We start from the raw sequence: 23,157 nt of genomic DNA, 5'->3' as shown, positions 1-23,157 counted from the left end.
ACTTTGGAGCAGAAACTGAAGACATGTGTTTTTCTGGGCCCTTACAGTGTCTTTTGTTTTAATGTGGATTACTAGTAAATGTTTTAAAATCAGGGAATGTGAAATAACCCACAATTCTGACTTTACTGGATCTGGTGGCAATGGGCCAAATTTCTATATAGCAACATTTGGCTAGAGGGAAGTAACAACTGCCCCAGATCACTATAGCCTACTTCAACCCTGTGTGACTCCCGGAGTTTATGATCCTTGCTCCTCCGGTGTATGCTTTTGGCGTGCCTTGGTTTCTGCTATTTCTGAGCCTTGACTACTTCAATCTACCTTTGGTCCTTTGACATACCCCAGAATCCCACGAGGCATTCCACTCAACACTTTGTACCCCCTGCGTGACCTGGAGTGTCTGACTCTTGCGGCCAAAAGATAAGACTATTAGAATGGCTGGACTCCCATGGTAGAGTCTCTAATGTGACTGGTTCCCAAGAGCTGGCCAATTCCATGAAGCATTCTTCAGACTTTCCTGTAGCTCAGATGGTAAAGAATCTGCCTGCAATGCAGGAGACCTGGGTTTGACCCCTGGGTCAGGAAGATACTCTGGAGAAGGGGGTGGCAACCCACTTCAGTATTCTTGCCTGGAGAATCCCATGGACAGAGGAGCCTGGCAGACTACATTCTGTGGGGTCACAAAGAGTTGGACACGACTGAGTGACCAACACTACTATATGCTTCAGACATTCTGATTGAGTTGTCTGATTGTCAAGGGTTGTAATCATGACTTTCTCCATCTGGAGTTTCTACACACTAGGATTTAAGACAATGTATGTTCTGACCTGATTTTCCCAGATGGATCTGTTCTATTATTCCCTAAAATTACAGTTGTATTTTTCAGATCATGTGTTCTAATCTGGGGGTTGAAAATATCCTTACCATCTACTTCAAATCCTAAGATTTTTTTTCACCATTTGAAGTAGCTCTGAAACATTAGGAGAAGGCATAATGAAACCACTTGAAATCAATTTTAAGATCTGTTAAGCACTATTTAAAAGCAGTTTTAAATAAATATCTTTCCCAACATGCATAATATGTCCTCTCTGCCTAGAATGTACTGTTGTCCTTCTTCACATGCAAAAATGCCACTCAGGCTTCAAAGTGCATCTCAAAAGCTACCTTCTAGATTAAATTTCTCCCTCCCACCTACCCACCTAGGGAAACTATTCATTTCCACCAGTGTGCTCGCATAGCCCCTTTTCTAAAAAATATATATTTATTTTTTTATTTTTATTTTTGGTTGCTCTGGCTCTTCGTTGCTGCATGAAGGTTTTTTCTAGTTTCAGAGAGTGGAGGCTACTTTTCATTGCGCTGCTCGGGCTTCTCATTGCAGTGGTTTCTCTTGTTGTGGAGCACCAGCTCTAGGGCATGCGGGCTTCAGCAGTTGTGGCACACAGGCTTAGTTGTTCCATGGCAAGTAGGATCTTCCTGTCTTGCTCCATGGCAAGTAGGGATCGAACCTGTCTTCCCTGCATTGTCAGGCAGATTCTTATCCACTGTGCCACCAGAGAAGTCCCTCCTATAGCCCTTTGAATACACTTTGAACATAGCACTTAACACATGGTATTACAAACATTGGTTTACTTATCTGTCTCTCATAGGGACAAGTGAGACCTCTTGTTTGTGAGCTGCTTGAGGGTAAAATTCATGTCTTGGTCATCTTTGTATCCCTAGCATCCAACTCACGGTAGATGCATCACCCATGTTTGCTGTATGGAGCTTGTTGTTGAGTTAATTGAATTTAGACTAGAAAAACATCCTGAGAAAGATATTTCCATAGAGTTTACATACAGGTGATAAACATGGATTACAAATACTTAATGACAATGAATAGCAGGGTATTTAGCATCAGATACATATGAAAACAAGAGCCATACAGCACAAATAACTGTTGAGGTTTTTTGATTTGTGCACGTAGATTGAAGAAAATGGTATAGCTGTTAGGAAGAGATAGAAAAAATGTTAATATATCAAAAATAAATATATATAAAAATAAATATAAAATGTAGAGTTTTATGAAAAATGTCAATTTTTAAATTTAATTTATTTAATTTTGGCTGTGCTGGCTCTTCATTGCTATGCCAGCTTTTCTCTAGTTGCTTTGAGCAGGGGCTACTCTCTAGTAGAGGTACACAGGCTTCTCATTGTGGTGGCTTCTCTTGTTACAGAGCATGGGCTCTAGGGCACATGGGCTTTAGTAGTTGCAGTACGTAGGCTCACTAGTTGTAGCACTTGGGCCCTAGAGCACAGGCTCAATAGTTGTGGCACATGGGCTTGGTTGCTCTGCGACATGTAGGATCTTCCTGGATCAGGGATTGAACCCATGTCTCCTGCATTGGCAGGCAGATTCTTTACCTGTGAGCCACCAGGGAAGCCCCTAAAATTATTTTTTATGGAACAATACATGTACCTTCATTTCAGGGTGACCAGTTGACAAAATTATAGGTTGCTAAAGCACATGAAAATAAAAGGAAAAATCAGAAACGGAGGCAGACTTGGGCAGAACATAGAAGTTTTTGTAAATACCTTCAGAATGGGAAAACTTAGCCCAGAGGAAGAATGGAGACATGGGTAGTCTGAAAGACCTAGAGTGGAATCCTCTTTCCTGGAGCCTGGAAAATCAAAACTAAAACCTAAGTAGCTCTATGAACTAAAGCCAGCTGAATAAAGCAGTCAAGGCTCTGAGAGAGGCATCTGTGAGCAGCTAGAGACTTCATAATTGACTCTCTGTGGAGCCTCAGAGGGCTTCCCAGGTGGCGTAATGGTAAAGAATCCACCTTCCAATGCAGGAGACATGGGTTCAAGAAGATCCCTGGGTCAGGAAGATCCCTTGAAGAAGGAAATGGCAACCCACTCTAGTACTCTTGCCTGGAAAATCTCATGAACAGAGGGGCCTGATGGGCTACAGCCCATGGGATTGCAAGAAGTTGGACATGACTGAGCACCAGAGCACATATACATTCACAGAACCACAGAATCCAGGATAACTTTGGGAGAAATAAAACATATCGAGATTTGAAAAAATATGAGAAGCCAGAAGGTGAATCTAGAGTTAAATTAAGCTGTGTTGTACAAACAAGTAAAGGAATGATAAGTCCTTATATTTGATTATTTATTTGTCCAGGTTGTAGCCCAAAATATGATGTCAAAACTCTATGCTTGCCGAACCAGTGGGCTGGTGATCCCTGAAGAAATATATTAATAGTTACATATGTTGATACACATGGAAGGGATTTGGGGGTGAAGGCATCAGAAGCCTGAGGAGAGATGAGAAGAATGGAGGAAATACTACTGTGCAAGTTATCAATCACTGTGATAAATTGGTAATTTACCAGAAATTTGACTAAAAGTTGCACACATTTACTATCTTATAGATTCTGTGACTTGGGAATTTGGGTATAGCTTAAATGGAAATGGGTCCTTTGTTTCAAAGTCTTTCACAATGTTGCTATCAAAGTGTTAGCCAGGGGTCTCATTGGAAGATTTGACTGGGGAAGGCTCTAGATCCAAGTTCATGCGGTTGTTGGTGTGGTTCAGTTCTTCGTGGGTTTTTGGGTTGAGAGCCTCAGTTCTCTTCTCAATGTTGATTAGAGTCCTTCCTCAATTCTTTGCCAGGTGGGTCTCTCCAACAGATTCCTTGCTTCATGAAAGCATGCAGGCCATGAATGCACTGGAAAGAATCAGTCAGCAAGACAGAGTTAAAATCTTATGTAACATAATCAGAGAAGTGACTTCCCATCACCCTTTTCATATTCCATGGGTTAGAAGCAAGTTTTTAAGCCAGCCTACACCCAAGAGGAGGGAATTAGGCAAGGATATACCAGGAAACAGGGATTATTAAGGGCCATCTTAGAGTCTGTCCACCACAATTACTGGGTCTGTGCCTTACTGGTTCCAAAGAGATTAGTTTTGAGTTCAACTAGAACCAGGCTCTGGACTCTGTGTGATTCTCGGCATAAAACGTGCTGCTTCCTGGCAGGTGAAAAAGTGAGTCACAAAGTTGAGGAAAGACTAGTCTCAACGCCCCACCCCCGCCTCTTACCACGCTGCTGCAGACAATAGTGCCATTCAGGATGGCCATCAGCAGAGGACAGCTGTGCATGGTCCAGAGCATTCTCGTGGGGCCAGAAGCAATAATAAGGGACTTTGATAAGGAACCTAGAGTGAAAGAACATGAGAGAACATATTTCCAAGAATAAAGTGAAATGTTCAAGAAGAGTCACAGAAGTAACTGGGGGAGTCTTTGAGAGAAGGCCGAGTTCCTCCCTGTTCAAGTTATTTCTGAGCGCCTGCATTTGGTGTCATCTTGGCACTAAATGTTCACATGATCTCTTGCTCTTTCCTCTCATACCCTCTCTTTCTCCCACTTTCCTATTTCTGTAAACAGTCATTCAGGCTCAAAACTTTGGAGTAATCCTCAACTCACTTGTGTTTTCCTAGAGTCACTGCTGCCAACCTGTTGATTGTTCAGGCTCTCAGTCCAATCGGGTACATCAGTTTTCTCCTGTATCAATTATAATATAGGTTCAGTTGCAAGCAACAGAACATCCAAAATGACAATGTTTATACAAGGTAGATATTTTTTTCTTGTGAATGTAAACATAGGAAGTCCAGGGTTAGTGAAGTCTCCACGATCATTGGCATCCAGAGTTCTTTCACCTTGTTGTTCTTCATTTCTCAACACACATCTTCCATGCATGGGCCAATGTCACATCATGATTCAAGATGGTTGCTCCAGCTCCAGCTATCGTGTCTGCATTCCTGCCAGTAGGAAGAAGGAAAGACAGAAGTATCCCCCTCTGATGGATACCTCCTAAAAGTTGTATCCACCACCAAAACATAGCTTATAGCCCATTGGCCAGAACTTAGTCACATAGCCACTCATAGTTCCAAGGGAGGGTAGAGATATAAGATTTATTTTGGCAGCAATATTCCCAGTTTAAAATTTTGTGCTCTATATGAAGGAAGGAGAACTGATTCCAGGGACAAGTATCAATCTCTGTATTAGACTATCAAAATGAACTATTTCCAAACTTTCTCATTTCTAATGTAAATCTAATTTTAGAGCTAGAAAGGAAACCTTATAGATTGTGCGGCACACCTGCATTTTACAGAAAAGGAAACTTGTCACCCAGAGTTGAAGTAACTTGCAACTCGAGATTAGAACCTGACAATTTCATCTCCCTAAAGTCTCTTACAATCGTTAAAAGGAGCAAAGTATGGTGGAAAACCAGAGGCTAGGGAGTTAAGAAGATTGAACTCACTTCAGCCACACCATCAGCAAGTTGTGTCCCAATGGATAGGTCATTGAATTCTCTTTGTTTTAATTACATTCTCTGTAAAATGAGAAGATTGGACTAGCAATTCTTTCAGTATTATAATTCTATATGATTCTACGATATTTTGTCATCTCACTGCCACCATTTTTTCAATGCTAAGTTTAGGTATTTGAGGCTCTTCATGATCAATCTCCAACCAATCATTCCAGATATGACCCCATCCTCCTTTGCACACCAAACACCCATTGTTTCCTGAACACATCCCACACTTCCATTTTGCTTTTTTGCTCATGCTGTCCCCTATGTTGTAAAGTAGCCTGCTTCACCAACCCCTATCTTGGCTGAAAATAATGTTCCCAATATGCCCATTTTTAGAAAAACACATAGATACAAAAAATTAAGCACTTACTCTGGAATAGGCCTTAGTCTGAGAGATTTACATGTATTAACCCATCTAACATTTAAATCTGTGAGATACATGTTATCATTATCACCCCCATTCTACAGAGGAGCAAACTTAAAGCACAAGAAGTTAAGTAACTTTGTGGCACAAGCATGTTTCATCAAATCAATTTCATCTTCCGCTTCCTGGGCACACATTTTCCCATCTTTCCTTGCAATTAGGCTAAGACCATGTGGCTGGCTTCTGACCAATATAATATGCACAGAAAAGATGCAAGCCATTTCTGGCCTGGCTCTTAAAAACCTCTCATAAATCCCTCCTGTTTTTTTTCTTCCCCTTCTGCAGCACCTTCAGAAGCCACATGTTGCTATGGTGGTATTACAAGATTGCAGAGCCTCTATCACCAAGGTCCCTTCTATCACTAAGGTCCCTTCTATCCTGACTGGCCTCATGGCACATACTTGTTAAAGGCAGAGGAAGAATATGAAGTCAGGCAATGTGACTCCAGAGCTCACTCTCTGTAATGCCTCCTCCTCCTCCTTTTGTAACTTTTTTCTATGGAATATTTCAAACAGTTAAAGAAGTTTAAAGAACAGTACAATGAACCAAATTTATCCATTATCCAGATTAAGACATTATCAATTTATGTTCATTCTCATTTCCTTTATAGTGCCACTCTCTTGCTATTATTTTGAAGCAAATCCCAGTTGTTATAACATTCCATCTATAATCATTTCACTGTGTATCTCTGTAACAAAAGAACTCTTTGCAAAAATAGCTATACCATCATCTCACTAAATTACTTAATATCATTAAGAAATTCCATAATATCATTAAATATCTAGTATACATATTATTTCTTTTGTTTTTTAAAATAATTTTTTGAATCAGGAAAAATAAGATCTATATACATTGCAATTCATCGATAAGTCTCTCTTTTTTTCTTAATATTTCCCAAACTTCTTTCTTCCCAGTTTTATTGAGATATAATTGATATATAACTGTATGAACATCAACAAAATTAAAAGGTAACCTATGGAATGGGAGAAAATATTTGAAAATCATATGTCTGAAAAGGGCTTAATATCTAAAATATATAAAGAACTCAATAGCAAAAAATTTTTTTACTAAAAAATGGACACAGGAACAAAACAGACATTTTTCCAGAGAAGACATACAGATGGCCAACATGTACATGAAAAGGTACTTAGCATCACTAATCATCAGGGAAATGAAAATCAAAACCACAATGAGATGTCACCTTACATCTGTTCAGTTCAGTTCAGTTGCTCAGTCGTATCTGACTCTGCGATCCCATGAACCGCAGCACACCAGGCCTCCCTGTCCATCACCAACTCCCAGAGTCTACCCAAATTCACGTCCATCGAGTTGGTGATGCCATCCAACCATTTCATCCTCTGTTGTCCCCTTCTCCTTCTGCCCTCAATCTTTCCCAGCATCAGGGTCTTTTCAAATGAGTCAGCTCTTCTCATCAGGTGGCCAAAGTATTGGAGTTTCAGCTTCAACATCAGCCCTTCCTAATGAACACCCAGGACCGATCTGCTTTAGGATGGACTGGTTGTATCTCCTTGCAGCCCAAGGGACTCTCAAGAGTCTTCTCCAACACCACAGTTCAAAAGCATCAATTCTTCGGCGCTCAGCTTTCTTCACAGTCCAACTCTCACATCCATACCTGATTACTGGAAAAACCATAGCCTTGACCAGATGGACCTTTGTGGACACAGTAATGTCTCTGCTTTTTAATATGCCGTCTAGATTGGTCATAACTTTCCTTCCAAGGAGTAAGCATCTTTTAATTTCATGGTTGCAATCACCATCTGCAGTGATTTTAGAGCCCCCAAAAATAAAGTCAGCCACTATTTCCACTGTTTCCCCATCTATTTGCCATGAAGTGATGGGACCAGATGCCATGATCCTAGTTTTGTGAATGTTGAGCTTTAAGCCAACTTTTTCACTCTCCTCTTTCACTTTCATCAAGAAACTCTTTCATTCTTCTTCGCTTTCTGCCATAAGGGTGGTGTCATCTGCATATCTGAGGTTATGGATATTTCTCCTGGCAATCTTGATTCCAGCTTGTGCTTCATCCAGCCCAGCATTTCTCATGATGTTCTCTGCATACGAGTTAAATAAGCAGAGTGACGATATACAGCTTTGACATACTCCTTTTCTTATTTGGAACCAGTCTGTTGTTCCATGTCCAGTTCTAACTGTTGCTTCCTGACCTGTATACAAGTCTCTCAAGAGGCAGGTCATGTGGTCATGTATTCCCATCTCCTTCAGAATTTTCCACAGTTGATTGTGATCCACACAATCAAAGGCTTTGGCATAATCCATAAAGCAGCAACAGATGTTTTTCTGAAACTCTCTTGCTTTTTCGATGATCCGGTGGATGTTGCCAATTTGATCTCTTGTTCCTCTGCCTTTTCTAGGACGGCTATTATCAAAAACATAAGAAATAACAAGTATTGGTGACGATATGGAGAAAAGGGTACTCTCATGTGCAGTTGATTAGACTGTAAACTGGTGCAGCTTTTATGGAAAACAATATAGAGTTTCCTAAAACATTAAAAATAGAACTACCATATGATCGAGCAATTACACTTTTAGGGATTTATCCAAAAAACATGAAACTACTAACAAGATATGTGCACCCTTGTGTTAATTGCAGCATTATTTACAATAGCCAATATATGAAAACAATCCAAAAGTCCAATGACAGATAATGTTTGATACATATATTACATTTTCATTAGAGGACTTCAAATGGCAACCCATTCCAGTACTCTTGCCTGGAAAATCCCACGGATGGAGAAACCTGGTAGGCTACAGTCCGTGGGGTGGCAAAGAGTTGGACACGACTGAGCAACTTCACTTTCTTTTCTTTCTGGTAGCTCATATGGTAAAGAGTCCGCGTGCAATGCAGGAGATCTGGGTTCAACCCCTAGGTCAGGAAGATCCCCTGGAGAAGGAAATGGCAACCCACTCCAGTATTCGTGCCTGGTGAATTCCATGGACAGAGGAGCCTGGCTGGTTATAGCCACAAACAGTCGAACATGACTGAACGACTTTCACTCACTCACTCACTCACTCATATAATACACATATTTTATTTTATACATATGTGTGTGTGTGTATATATATATACACAAAATATGTATTATATATGTATATACATATATAATACATATTTTATTATATATATGTGTGTATATATACACACATACATACATAATGGAAACTGGCCATAAAAAATAAAGTGTAATCTGTGCTCGCTTCGGCAGCACATATACTAAAATTGGAACGATACAGAGAAGATTAGCATGGCCCCTGCGCAAGGATGACACGCAAATTCGTGAAGCGTTCCATATTTTTGATAACCCTATATGCAAAACAGATAAAGAGACACAGAAGTACAGAACAGACTTGTGAACTCTGTGGGAGAAGGTGAGGGTGGGATGTTTCGAAAGAACAGCATGTATATTATCTATGGTGAAACAGATCACCAACCCAGGTGGGAGGCATGAGGCAAGTGCTCGGGCCTGGTGGGCTGGGAAGACCCAGAGGAATCGGGTGGAGAGGGAGGTGGGAGGGGGGATCGTGATGGGAAATACGTGTAACTCTATGGCTGATTCATATCAATGTATGACAAAACCCACTGAAAAAATAAGAAATAAAAATTAAAAAAAAAAGTGTAATCTTCCCATTTGTGACACCATGGATGGATCATAAGGGCACTATGTTAAGTGAAACAAGCCAGACACAGAAAGACAAATACCATATGATTACTTACATGTGGAATCTAAAAAAACAAAACCAAAAACATTGTGTAAATTTAAGGTGTACAATGTGATGATTTCACACACATATATGTTGTGAAATGATTACCACAATGGAGTTAGCTAACACATCCATATTCTCTTGGCAACTTTCAAGTATATAATATGATATTGCTAACTATAGTCACTATGTTGTGTATTAGATCTCCAGAACTTATTTATTTTCTAACTAGGTGTTTGTACCCTTTGACTAGTATATCCCCCTTTACCCCTTAACCCCTGGCATCCACCTTTCCACTTTCTGTTTCCCTGAATTTGAGTTTTGTTTTTTAGATTCCACATATAAATGAGATCCTATAGTATTCATCTATTTCTGTTAGACTTATTTCACTTAGCACAATGCCCTCAAGGTCTATCCATGTTGTCACAAAAGACAGGATTTCTTTCTATTTATGGCCTAGTGGTATTCCATTGTATATAATACACCATATTTTCTTTATCCAGTCATCCATCAATGAACACTTTGGTTATTTTAATGTCTTGACTATTGTGAATAATGCTGCAATGAACATGGGGGTGCACATATCTCTGAGATAGTGATTTCATTTTCTTTGGGTATATACCTAGAAGTAGGATTATTGGATCATACGGCAATTTTTTGAGGAAACTCCACACTGTTTTCCATAATGGTTGAACAAATTTACATCCCCACCAACAGTGTGTTAGGGTTCCCTTTTTTCCACATCCTAGCCAACACTTGTTTTTTCTTGTCTTATTGATAATAACCATTCAAACAGGTGTATGGTGATATCTCATAGTGGTTTTGATTTGCATTTCCCTGATGATGAGGGATATTGAGCATCTTTGATAAGGTTCTTAAGTATCTCTAGGCACCCCTCTTTCTTTTTTCTTTATTCTTTGTAATGTATTTGTTGAAGAAAACAAGCAGTTCATCCTGTAGAATTTCCTATAGTTTGGATTAATGCCACCCTCTTGTGCTTTTTCTGACTTCCCAAGTTGGACATCATTTCTTCTTTCTAAGAACTCTGCTCCCCACAGCAATTTCTAACCCTTTAATGACACTGATTTTTAGACCACTTGGTTTTTTAAGTGTGAGTGTGTACTTGCTCTCCTGAAAGAAATACCCCTTTCATCTCTTGTGTGATCTTCCACCCTCAACCCAAGACCCTAGACTATTTTGTAGACTAGAAACTCCATAATTTTTGTCAGACTATTGTTCAATATGCTGCTGTTAGGGTCGGACTTGAACTGTGTGTAGACGTGCTCTTTGGAGAGAAAGCCTTGCCCAGGAAGGAAGGAAGGGTTAGGAGTCTAGGCCTTGGAGTCAGAGATATTCACATTTGAGGCAAAATTTAACTGTTCCCTGATTGAATGACTTTGGGCAAGTCACTTGACTTCTCTGTATTAGTCAGATTCTTAGTTATAGGCAACAGAAACTGACCCTAGTTGATTTAAGCAGAAAATGGGTTAATTATGGTAGTTTGCAGGGTAATCGTGAGGGATGGAGAGCAAGCCTTGAAGAAAAAAAGTCAAGAATAATATCTAAAACCACACAATGGACCTATCTTGGTGAGGAAATCACTGCCATCAATACCTTCAAGCACTAGCGGCCACAGTTTGTACTGTTTGAGTTCCTGGTGATTCTCCACTTCAGACAGGACTAGAAAGTATGCTGGTACTATCTAGAGACTGTTTAACAGTCTGTTCATGTCTGTTAGTGTCCCGATAATTCCATCTCATTGTGATCTAATGAGTCAGAATATATCAGTTCCAGAAGAATTTGTCAGGTCCAGAATGAAAGTAAAAATCTTGGTTCTACCATTTATCTCCTTACCAGAGGTGGGCAGAAAAGTGTCACATGCTCTCCTAGTTCTTCAGGAACTATTTCCAAGGTTCAGTATCTTCAGATAAGGACATTTCAGTGTTAGATGCAGAGCCATCTAGCAATGCCTCCATCAGGGTTTTTATTCTTGTCACATAACTCTATACCAATTGGACCCCAGTCTCTCCAAAGCTAACCTGAAATACTAATTTGACCTAAGAGGTTAGTGATTCATAAAGCATTTTGTAGTATCTCCTTCCTCATTCTCATAAGAGCTCTAAGTTAATTAATTCTTTCCTTTACTAAGCAAACTCTTATTGAACATCCATTATGCTCTGGACACTGTGCTAGATGTTGGAGACACAAGAGTGAAGTAGACAGACATGACACCTGCACCAATGGAACTTACAGTCTAGTGAAGACAAGCTAGCAAATATACAATTATGAAAGTGTATATGGTGGCTTTAAAACATGTCCACAAATTCTGTTATGCTCTTCTTTTCAAGAGGTGGAACTTAATTCCCCTCCTCTTGGGTGTGGGTTGGATTCAGTGTTTCATTTCTAACAAATAGAATGTAGCAGAAAGAATGATGTGTGACTTCCAAGACTTGGTCATAGAAGCACTGCCGTTTCCTTCTTTATCCCTTTCTTGGATCACTTGCTCTGGGAGGACATAGTCAACATTTTGTTTACAACCTCATGTGAAATCCTAAGTCATAATCACCCACCTAAGCCACTCTTGACCCACAGACACTGAGAAACAATAAATGCTTACTATTTTCAGGCCTCTAAGTTTTAGGGTAATTTGTTACACAGCAATAGATAACTAATACAAGGTGTGTAAATACTATGAAACAGGAAGTACAGGAACTATGAAAAGATATAGCTGCTGCACAGGATCTTAAGTTTAAAGAGGCAAATAAGTTCTTACTGAGGGATCAGTTAAACTGAGTCCTCAACAGAAAGGAGGAATTCACCAGGATACAGGGGTTGATGTAAAAGGAACAATATTTTCGGTGCAGAGAAACTTCCATGTGAAGGTAGAGAGGAGAAAATAAGCCTGATGTTTTACTCCAATGGGAGTGAAGAAAAATATAGAGCCAAGAAGACCAGTTAGAAGACAGCTGCAGCCATTCATATGTAAAAGGATAGTGACTTGAAATAGGGAAGTGGCATTAGACCTTTGTAAGAAGTGAATGAGTTTGAAATTTACTGGAGAGGTAGAATCAATAGATCGCGTCTACCTTGAGGTTTTTTGGAAAGAAATTGCAGGTATTCTCTTCTGGTAATGATTTTCTCCTTGAAGAGGATGTTAGGCCATCTGTTTGGAGGGTGTGGGCTTCAAAATAGTTTTGGACCTTTTGGCCACAGCAATCAGAGCAGAAAAAGAAATAAAAGGAATCCAGATAGGAAAAGAAGTTAAACTCTCACTGTTTGCAGATGACATGATCCTCTACATAGAAAACCCTAAAGACTCTACCAGAAAATTACTAGAGCTAATCAATGAATATAGTAAAGTTGCAGGATATAAAATTAACACACAGAAATCCTTTGCATTCCTATACACTAACAGTGAGAAAACAGAAATTAAGGAAACAATACCATTCACCATTGCAACAAAAAGAATAAAATACTTAGGAGTATATCTACCTAAAGAAACAAAAGACCTATACATAGAAAACTATAAAACACTGATGAAAGAAATCAAAGAGGACACAAATAGATGGAGAAATATACCATGTTCATGGATTTGAAGGACATGGACAAGTTTTGAAATAGCTGGAGTTGTGAGTGGTAGAATGCTGATATTGGTAGGCAGACATCATTGAGGACCAGTTGAGTTTAGAGACTATGGATTTATGGAAACACCAGGGTGTGCAGTTACTTGATTTTCTCTATGTTCAGCAGCTCAGCTATAAGAATGGGGAAAGTTACTTGAATTCACTTAAGATTGGAGGCTTTACCTGAGCAGGTAACACAGAAAGACAATAGAATAAGCACTTGAAGGTACTTACTTGAGTATAATTGGAGCATTGAACAATGATATGTAAGCTGAGTAGGGAAGGAAGTGAGGACAGGAAAGAGGCTGATAGATTGAAGTGTGATGTAAACTGTAATATCCCACCCAGACCACCTTTCAGTGAAGGACTTGTTGCCTCAGTTGCTGGGAATGCCTTCAGCTGTGCTGCCAGAGGCTTCAGGAATTGCTTCATAGCCACAGAGAGAGAGCTTCCTTACACAAAGAAGTCACACCACTTCCCCAGTGGCCTACATTCGATGATTGACTAAGACATGAGCATAAAGGCCTGGCCAACTTGGCTGAACTCAGAACAACACTTAAGGATTATTATAGCTTCAGAACTCCCCTATGGGATTGACCAAGACTGTCTCTGGGCCTGTCTCTGCTTCTTTCTCTTAATACAGGTATTAATCCCAAGAACACTTCTTCATTAATGCCTTGTACACTAAACTCCCTCTAAGAGTTTGCTTCCTTAGGAATCAACCTGTGACATGGTGTTTGTGGACCGAGTCCTTGTGAGGTTGAAGGACTAGTATGCTAAGAGTAACTGAGGTGGACGGATGGGAGGGTGTGGTCAAAGGGTGGAATGTCTTATGATTTCAGAGGTGGAATATTCTAGATGGTGACAAGGACACAGGTGTGGCCAAGAGAATGAGTGACTAGAGTGAAATGAAAGGCAGGATCATTGAGGATGTGGAAGTCACATGGATGTGGAAGTCACCAAGAATTCACTAAGTCAATAAGTATTTTATCGAAGATCTACTGTATTAGCTATTCCCAAATCTAGAGACTTAAAAAAACAAACATTTCTTACTTCACAGTATCTGTGAATCAGAAATCTGATTTGTCTCCATGGCTTCAGACAGTAAAGTCTGCCTGCAATGCAGGAGACCCAGGTTCAATCTTGGGTCAGGAAGATCCCCTGGAGAAGGAAATGTCAACCCACTCCAGTATTCTTGCCTGGAGAATTCCATGGACAGAGGAGCCTGGCAAGCTACCATCCATGGGGTCACAGAGTTGGACATGACTGAGTGATTAACACTTTCACTTCACTTCATCTAATTTGAGACAGAAAGAGATGCTATAAATTCTGAGAATTCTGAGGTGAGTGTGAGCAAGATAAGCTGCTTTTTGAAATTAATTTAGGCTTTAGGCTTCAGCCTTGAAATTCCAGTTGGTTTAGTCACAAATCTTCAACTTCAAATCTGCTTCCCTCCCGATGACTCAACTAGGGTAATCTGCCTGGGAAAGTGTTCTTTTCTGGCCTCCTACAGCAATGTCCAGAGAAACAGCAGGTTAAGGTGCACACAAGCAGGTCAAGAACCAGATCTGGCCCTGGGCTTCGAACTTCTTTACCTTTCCCCCGGACCAGTGTTTCTCAACCTTTTTTTCTTTTTTTGCATTATTGCTCCACTAAGGAGCCTTTTAAGACATCTCTTTCCTAATCTCTTTCTCCCCATGAAATTTGAATGACACAGATGAAGTGTATATCTGGTTCTGCACTGGTGTGTTTTGGAGGTCACACACCACTGTAACATCCACCCCTAAGAAACAATATTCCCCCTGCCCCAGGCATTGATAAGCCCAGGCTTCCCAGGTGGCTCAGTGGTAAAGAAACCACCTAACAATGCAGGAGACATGAGTTTGATCCCTGGGTCAGGGAGATCCCTCGGAGAAGGAAATGGCAACCCACTCCTGTATTCTTGCCTGGGAAATACCATGGACAGAGGAGCCTGGCGGGTTACGGTCCATGGGGGGTGATAATCACTTCCACTGAGAATGCATCCCCTAATGCAAAGAAGCACCCCTGATGGTGAAGATTTTAGACATAAGGGAAGAGTCCATTGTGAGACATTTTAAATAAGAGTTGGGAGCTGGGAGGAGTTAGTCCCCCCACACCCCCCCACACACATCCCAAACCACATCAAGCCGGGAACATACAGCTGCTGCAGATAGAACTGTCACTGATACGTCACAAATCAGAGGTCAAGTTTGAGAATCAGTCTTTAGCGCTTGTTGATATATCCTTCATTGTGTCCACTGGAGCCCGATGGTTCTTGGGACTGAGAGCTGAGTTGCGCTCCAGGATGGCAGAGTAAACCCCATGCCCAAGGGGACCCCTGGGAAGTACCTCATTGTTCCATGAAACAAACATCCACGTGCCTCTTTCGCAGCAAGACCCAGCAATGGCTGTTTGGTGGAATCTTCCATCTTCCGTGGGTGTTCTAAGCAGTCAGTACACCCCTGCCTCCCTCCCCCCTGCTGTGGTTCTTCCAGTCATCTCCCAGGAGGAGCACACGCAGCCCTCCAGGAGGGCTGCTTTCCCTAGCTCCATAAAGACTGCATATTAGCTGGAAGGCAGCAGTGAGGGGTGGGATGGGGAGGCTTCCCTGGAGAGTTAGACAGCTCCCCAGAGAGCAGCCTCTCTCTGAGCTGCACTGAGGGAGCTGGGTGGCTGTGCCTGGGCAATGGAACCAGGGGAGATGGTGGTGCCTCCCTGCTCTTGCTCTCTGCCACTCTCAGGCTGCCAGAAGCCAGGCAGGCTGCCACGGTCAGATGCTGTCATTACCCAGGCTTCAGTTCACCTGAGCCTCCTCTCCCTGCTGAGCAGCAGCAGACTGTCCACCTTCATTTCCAAGCCAATGTTTACAGTAGAGAGGGTGGAGAGATAGACTGTATCTATAAAGAGAATCATTGAAGAGCTCTTAGGCTGGACTGTTCTATTTTCTCATCTCTCAAGCAGACCCAGTCTCCCAGCATAGTCCCCAGTACAGGCTAATCTGGGAAGAAAACAAAAGCAGTGTGTTCGCCTTATTTTTTGGAGACTCATGTGTGTGAAGCCCATGTGATGGTCCCCAGTGCCTTGCATTCGCCTGGGCTCACTGGGAACTAAAGGAACTCCCCACTCCCACTCCCAACACAGGAAGGAATCCTCCAGCAGTTTTCCTAACTCTGACCCAGTGGGTCCCACAGTTTAGTGTCAGAACCACCTGGAGAATTGGTCCAGGCAGAGGCCCCAGAGTTTCTGGCTTGGTAGGTCTGGAGTGAGGCATGGGCCTTGGGATTTCTAACAAGCTCCCTGTGTCACCCAGATGCTCAGAAGTCCAGGGCTAGAGTTTGGGAAGTAGTACTTTGGGAGCTCTTGGATGGGTTTCAGGAAATTCCTGGACCCCTGGCATTCTATGCAAATTGTGTTTGGTGAGTTCATCCAGATAAGCTCAGTCACTTCAGTCGTGTCCAACTCTTCTTGACCCCATGGACTGTATAGCCCGCCAGACTCCTCTGTCTATGGGCATTCTCTGGGCAAGAATACTGGAGGGGGGTGCCATGCCTTCCTCCAGGGGATCTTCCCGACCCAGGGATTGAACCCATATCTCTTATGTCTCCTGCATTGGTAGGCATGTTCTTTACCACTAGTGCCATCTGGGAAGCCCTCATCCAGATACAGGCCCACAGAATTAAAAGACACTGCTCTAAGACAGTAGTTAAAACATACAGTATATTTCATGAGAAGCAGACATTGATCAACAAAGGAGGCCACTGGGTCCCCATGGGGAGGTAGCTATACGAGGAGAAAGTGCCAGGAGACTGGCCCTCTGGACCCTAGGGGTCAAGAGCTGAGTCTTGACAACCAAGTGACCGTTTGCTCTTGGCACACTCTTCTGTGAAAAAATCCAGTGCTACTCCGATCACCCTTATTCGTGGCCTGTTCCAGCAACACTCAGGCCTTTACTCAAGCCTGCTCTGCACAGGAGGCACTTCCCCTTCACCAGCACCTTCTCCACTTGGAGTCAGGGTGTGCGTTGTGCTTTAATAAAAGGAGAGCAAATGAGAGACGGGAGGAGAGAGGGAAAAGGAGAGAGAAATACTGAAAAGGTCATTTGTTAGCTACGTATCAAAAAAGATAAAGAGCTCCAAGTGTAATTCTCTGCCCCCCTGCCTACACACACTCATATACACACACATAGTGGGATGCTGTTATAATTGACTGACCACGTGGTATAATTTAAGAGACCTCTGCACAAAAGTATCATTTTCCCCATCAGTCACTCCTCCCTCATTTGAGTCTTAAATCTTGAGGGTTTTCCTCTTTCCAATTTTCCTATCAGATTTCAAATACAGTCATCCCTTGTTATCTGACAGGGATTGGTGCCAGCCCTCCTGTGAATAGCAAAATTCTCAAATCCTCAAGTCCTCATTTAAAATCGTGTAGTATTTGCATATACGTTGTTGTCAACCACAACAATAATTATGCATATCCTCCTGTATACTTCAAATCATTTCTAGATTATTTATAACACTCATTTATATACTCATACAATGTATAAATACATTGTATTTGCATACAATGTAAATAGCTGCCAGTGCATAGCAAATTCAAGCTTTTCTTTTCAGAAATTTCTGGATTTTTTCCCAACTATTTTCCATCTGCATTTGGTTGAATCTACAGATGTGGACAGAAAGCCAACAGTGGTTCTTAACCTGGATCCATGGTTGTCTTTAGGTTGTGGGATGCTTTAGTGTGTATTAAAATAATCAGAATGTGTTTACATGTGAGTTCCATGTCCCAATCCATTTGCAAAGAGTCTGGTTCCTTCACCCCAGAGAGGTGCTCAGGAATCTGCATTTTAAACAAGGCTCCCAAGAGATTGTGACACATGTTGTTCTTAGGCCACACTTCAAAAAACACTACTTTTCAGAAGGACTGTGAATTTTCTGAAGGTAAATGCAAGGTTGTGGGTATGTTATATGTGCATATATTTCTGGGCATTGGGTATGTACCTTTAATCAGATTCTGAAAGATTTCTTGAATTGAAAAGGCAGATAGTCACTAACCAGGAAATATTTCAGCAAGGAATAGCAACAATAGGATTCACTCATAATAACAGAAATACAATGTAATATTTCAATGAGAAGACATTTTTCACCTATCAGATTGAGGGATATGAAAAAATGTGACAACACACTGTGCTGATGGGTGTGTAGATTGGAAAATCGCTATGGAGGGAAATTTAGTGATATGTATAAAAGTTACAGATGCCTACACCATCTGATGGAACCATTCCACTTTTAAGAATTTATCATACAAAAATACTCCCACATGTGTAAAAATCATTCATTAGCAAAAGACTGCAGAAAACCTAAATATCCATCAATAGGAGACAGGTTACATATCAATAACTCACAGCAATCCATACAAAAGAAGAGTATGCACCTATAGTTGGATGGTATCACCGACTCAATGGGCATGAGTTTGAGTAAACTCCGGTAATTGGTGATGGACAGGGAGGCCTGGCCTACTGCATTCCATGGGGTTGCAAAGAGTTGGACATGACTAAGCGACTGAACTAACTAACTAACTATATGTGCTTATAGAAGTATCTGCAAGATGCATAGTTCTGTGGAAAAAGCAAGATGCCGAACAATGTGTACGATGTGCTGCCATTGGATTAATAAAAGTATATGCATATTTGCTTGTATTTATCTGCACTCTTTCCTGCAGAACACATAAGGAACTCTTAACAATGGTTAGACAAAACAGGGTTTGGAGGATAAACTTCCTTTTAATTTATACTCTTGCATCTTTTGGATTATTTGCAAGTATTTTTTATTTAAAAACACATAAAATGCTAAAAAAATGAAACTAAAGCAGGCAAGCAGGCTCTGGTTGCAGTGGGAAAGGTGGTTTGGCAGAATGGGAGGGAGGCTGGAGTAGAGAGTCTCCCACTGAGAAGCACAGCCTTTTAGGTGAGCTACTAGACCACATCACCACAGCCTCTGGCTCACAACCAGGCATGCTGGAGGGTGAATAGATGGGACACATCACATTCCTCAGGAAGTTTGGGGTGTAAATAAGACTGAAAACCACTGAATCACAGGTAGGGAGACGCTTAAGAAAGCAATGGCTAAAGACACATGCTCCCCAATGTTCACTGCAGCACTATTTACAATAGGCAGGACATGGAAGCAACCTAAATGTCCATTAACAGAGGAGTGGATAAAGAAGATGTGCTACATATACACAATGAAATAAAATTGGGTCATTTGTAGAGACATGGATGGACCTAGAGTCTGTCATACAGAGCAAAGTCAGAAAGAGAAAAACAAGTATCACATATTAAGGCACATATGTGGAATCTACAAAAATGGTATAGACGATCCTATTTGCAAAGCAGAAACAGAGACACAGACATAGAAAACAAGCGTATGGATACCAAGAGGGGGAGAGGGGATGGGATGAATTAGGAGATCAGGATCGATATACACACACTATGATTCTATGTATAAAATAGATCGGGCTTCCCAGGTGACTCATTGGGTAGAGAATTCACCTGCAATACAGGAGATGCAGGAGACCTGGGTTCAATCCCTGAGTCAGGAAGATCCCCTGGAGGAGGGCATGGCAACCCACTTCAGTATTCTTGCCTGGAGAATCTCATGGACAGTGGAGCCTGGCGGGCTACAGTCCATGGGGTCACAGAGAGTCAGAAATGACTGCAGCAACTGAGCATGCACACAAAATAGATAACCATTGAGAACCTCTGATATAGCACAGGAAACTCCACTCATTGCTCTGTGGTGACCTAAATGGGAAGGAAATCTAAAAAAGAGGAGATAAATGTATACGTATAGCTGATTCACTTTGCTGTACAGTAGAAACTAACACAATATTGTAAAGCAATTATTCCCCAATGAAAATTAAAAATAATAAAAATATAATAAAATTTAAAAAGAAAGTAGTTCTTCAACGTTTTGTCAACACCTTAAAACCGACTTCACCTTCAATGCCTGGTTCATAGGCTAATCCTCTGAAAGGACTTGCATGCTCTCCATCCCATAGGCCCAAATCCCATCTCCTGTGGGTTGAAGCTCGTTTCCTTCCTCTGTGCTCCAACAGCATTTTTCTTAATCTGTTTCTTTTAGGCTGTATTTCTATTGGTTTTATGGCTTAGACACTAATTTGCATATCAACAGTCTTAACCTTAATGGTTAAGACTCTCTCTTCCCCATCTCTGTCTGCACCCTTCAGTGCGGGCACAATGAATATAGATGATCCATAGTAAAGGGAGGACTTCTCTGGTGGCTCAGTGGTAAAGAATCTGCCTGCAACACAGGAAAAGTGGGTTTGATCCCTGGGTTGGGAAGATCCCCTGGAGAAGGGAATGGCTACCCACTCCAGTATTCTTGCCTGGAGAATCCCATGGACAGAGAAGCCTGTCCATGGGGTCGAAAAGAGTCAGATATGACTTAGCAACTAAACAACAACAATGATAGTAAAAGGAACGCAACTCTCCTTATAGGACACCCTGAGCAGGCGTGTGCTTTCGATTATACAGCAGGACACATCAGCATGGTGGCTGATAATGGCCACAAAAATAGGCCTTAACTGGGCCATCTTCCCAATGAGTCACTTGATTCACTCAGATGTTTGAAGGAATGTTTCTCACCAGCCAGCCAGGCAGTAACAGATAGGACTCAGTAAACAGTCTGCACTTCCAGGTATCCTTTTCAGTTCACCAGACGTGGAGCAGAGCTGGTGTCCTTATGCCTCCCCTTGCTCCTCCCATGCCCACAGCCGCCCTCATTAATCAAGCAGACTCCCTTTCCCATTGTCCCCAGATGTAGCCTCAAAATCCCTCTCAAAGGACAGCAGCTGGGATCGGCACACAAAGCAAAACCTATTTGCCACCCCAGGCCTTGAGCAGATTCCTACCTTCTGGGACACAGTGCCCTGCCAGCATGACACAGAGCTCTCCCAGGGGCCTGGAGACCCAGGCCTACTCTAGGTCTGCAAGTGTTATGATCAAGCCACTTGTGAACCCCGAACACTGATAAGTAAGTCCACCAGTCCTGGTAGTGCTAAGCCCTGATTGGAAAATAAGCTTGCTCTGCTGCTAATTTGGAGGCAGACAGACCTCAGTTAACTGGAATCCAGTTCATCAGACTCTCAGACTGGAAACTTCCCTATCTTCCTCCTTTATTCTACTCCCCAACTCAAAAAAAAACAAAAACAAAAAACTACATTATACTTTTAGGAAGTAGAAGAAATAGAAAGGAAGCAAGCTCCTGGAAGTGCGCTAGTCGGCCCCGCGGATCTGTCTCTTGCTTCAACAGTGCTTGGACGGAACAGACCCAGGGACGCCCCTTGCTCCAGCCTCCGACCACCCTCCAACCTTTTTCCCAGTGGCAACCTCCCACCCTCCAACCTTTTTTCCAGTCGCAACCTCCGGAGTCAGCCACTCAGCTGTCCACGATCACCGGGACCAGCCACCATTTTTTAACTCCTTATTATCGACCAATCATGAGCTCCCAGATTCGTCAGAATTATTCTACCGAGGTGGAGGCCGCCGTCAACCGCCTGGTTAACCTGCAACTGCAGGCCTCCTACACCTACCTCTCTCTGGGCTTCTATTTCGACCGCGACGATGTGGCTCTGGAGGGTGTGGGTCACTTTTTTCGCGAATTGGCCAAGGAGAAGCGCGAGGGCACGGAACGTCTGTTGAAACTGCAAAACCAGCGTGGCGGCCGCGCCCTCTTCCTGGACGTGCAGAAGCCATCTCAAGATGAGTGGGGTAAAACCCAGGACGCTATGGAAGCCGCCCTTCTCGTAGAGAAGAACCTGAATCAAGCCCTGTTAGATCTGCATGGCCTGGCTTCTACCCGCGGAGACCCCCACATCTGTGATTTCCTGGAGAACCACTTCCTAGATGAGGAAGTGAAACTCATCAAGAAGATGGGTGACCATCTGACCAACCTCCGCAGGCTGGCTGGTCCCCAGGCTGGGTTGGGCGAGTATCTTTTCGAGAGGCTCACCCTCAAGCACGACTAGGAGCTTCTGGAGACCAGTGGCCTTTGAAGAACCCACCTAACATCAGGGCTGCCTGAAGCCCCTCTCTGCAGCTACTAGGCAGCTTTTTAACATCCTGGAGCCCTCTCTCAAGCCTTGGACCAAATGGAAACAATAAAGCTTTTTGCAGCATTAAAAAAAAAAAAAAAGGAAGCAAGCTCCTATCAGGATTCCTGTTTTAATACAACACTACCAGGGAATTCCTGGCAGTCCAGTGGCTAAGATTCCACACTTTCACTGCCAAGGGCCTGGGTTCAGTCCCTGATCAGGGAACTAAGATCCTGAAAGCTACATGGTGAGGACAAATTAATAAATAAATACATAAATATATTAAACAGCATTACCAGAATACATCTTGGGGTCAAGCCACACTAGGCTTAATCACTAGCATCCATCTCCAGCATAACTTCCACTTCCATGCCTGGATAGTAACCAGAGGTGATGATAACTATGGCCTGTGAAAGAAAGTCAACTCAAAAGAGGCTTAGGCGATGGCTGTCCATTCATGATTTCCAGCCTTTCCTTTAGTTTAGATCAGGAGTGTGCAAACTACAGCTCAAAGGCAAAATCCAGATCACCACCTGTTTTTATAAAGTTTTATTGGAACATATGCTTGCTTGTTCATCTATGTACTGTCTATGGCTGTACTCACTCTATAATGGCAAAGTTAGACAACTGTGACAGAGACTGTGGCTCACAAAACCCAAAATATTTACTATCTGACCATTTATAGAAAAAGGTTGCCGACTCCTGCCTTAGACTACTCTTGGAGCTGGTCATAAATCAGTGAGGGACACTTCTTTCTTCCTCCTCTTCTCTTCTTCTACCTTCCCTCCACTGACCGCCTCAGATACACACACACACACACACACACACACACACACACAGCTGAGGGGAAGCCAGTACTGGGGAAAAGGAGCAGGAG

The 23,157-nt window shown here is 42.2% G+C and overlaps 1 protein-coding gene and 1 non-coding gene across 3 annotated transcripts; both read left to right on the top strand.

Moving 5' to 3' along the window:
- Window positions 1–9,010: 9,010 nt before the first annotated feature.
- LOC136154820 (U6 spliceosomal RNA) lies at window positions 9,011–9,117 on the top strand. The gene has a single exon (XR_010660530.1). It is a non-coding gene; the product is annotated as a U6 spliceosomal RNA (small nuclear RNA).
- Window positions 9,118–21,593: 12,476 nt separating this feature from the next.
- LOC136153998 (ferritin light chain-like) lies at window positions 21,594–22,357 on the top strand. 2 transcript variants are annotated; one of them, XM_065916167.1, is made up of 2 exons: window positions 21,594–21,854; window positions 21,918–22,357. In XM_065916167.1, exons 1-2 carry the CDS (start codon window positions 21,687–21,689, stop codon window positions 22,212–22,214), a joined length of 465 nt encoding a protein of 154 aa, XP_065772239.1. In that variant the 5' UTR covers window positions 21,594–21,686; the 3' UTR covers window positions 22,215–22,357. The 2 variants fall into 2 exon arrangements, with proteins under 2 accessions (XP_065772239.1, XP_065772238.1); XM_065916166.1 differs by having other exon boundaries at window positions 21,594–22,357.
- Window positions 22,358–23,157: the final 800 nt, after the last annotated feature.

The sequence above is a fragment of the Muntiacus reevesi genome, chromosome X (genome assembly GCF_963930625.1).
Source record: "Muntiacus reevesi chromosome X, mMunRee1.1, whole genome shotgun sequence".
Lineage (NCBI taxonomy): Eukaryota > Metazoa > Chordata > Mammalia > Artiodactyla > Cervidae > Muntiacus > Muntiacus reevesi.
This window is presented reverse-complemented; position numbering and strand designations above follow the sequence as displayed.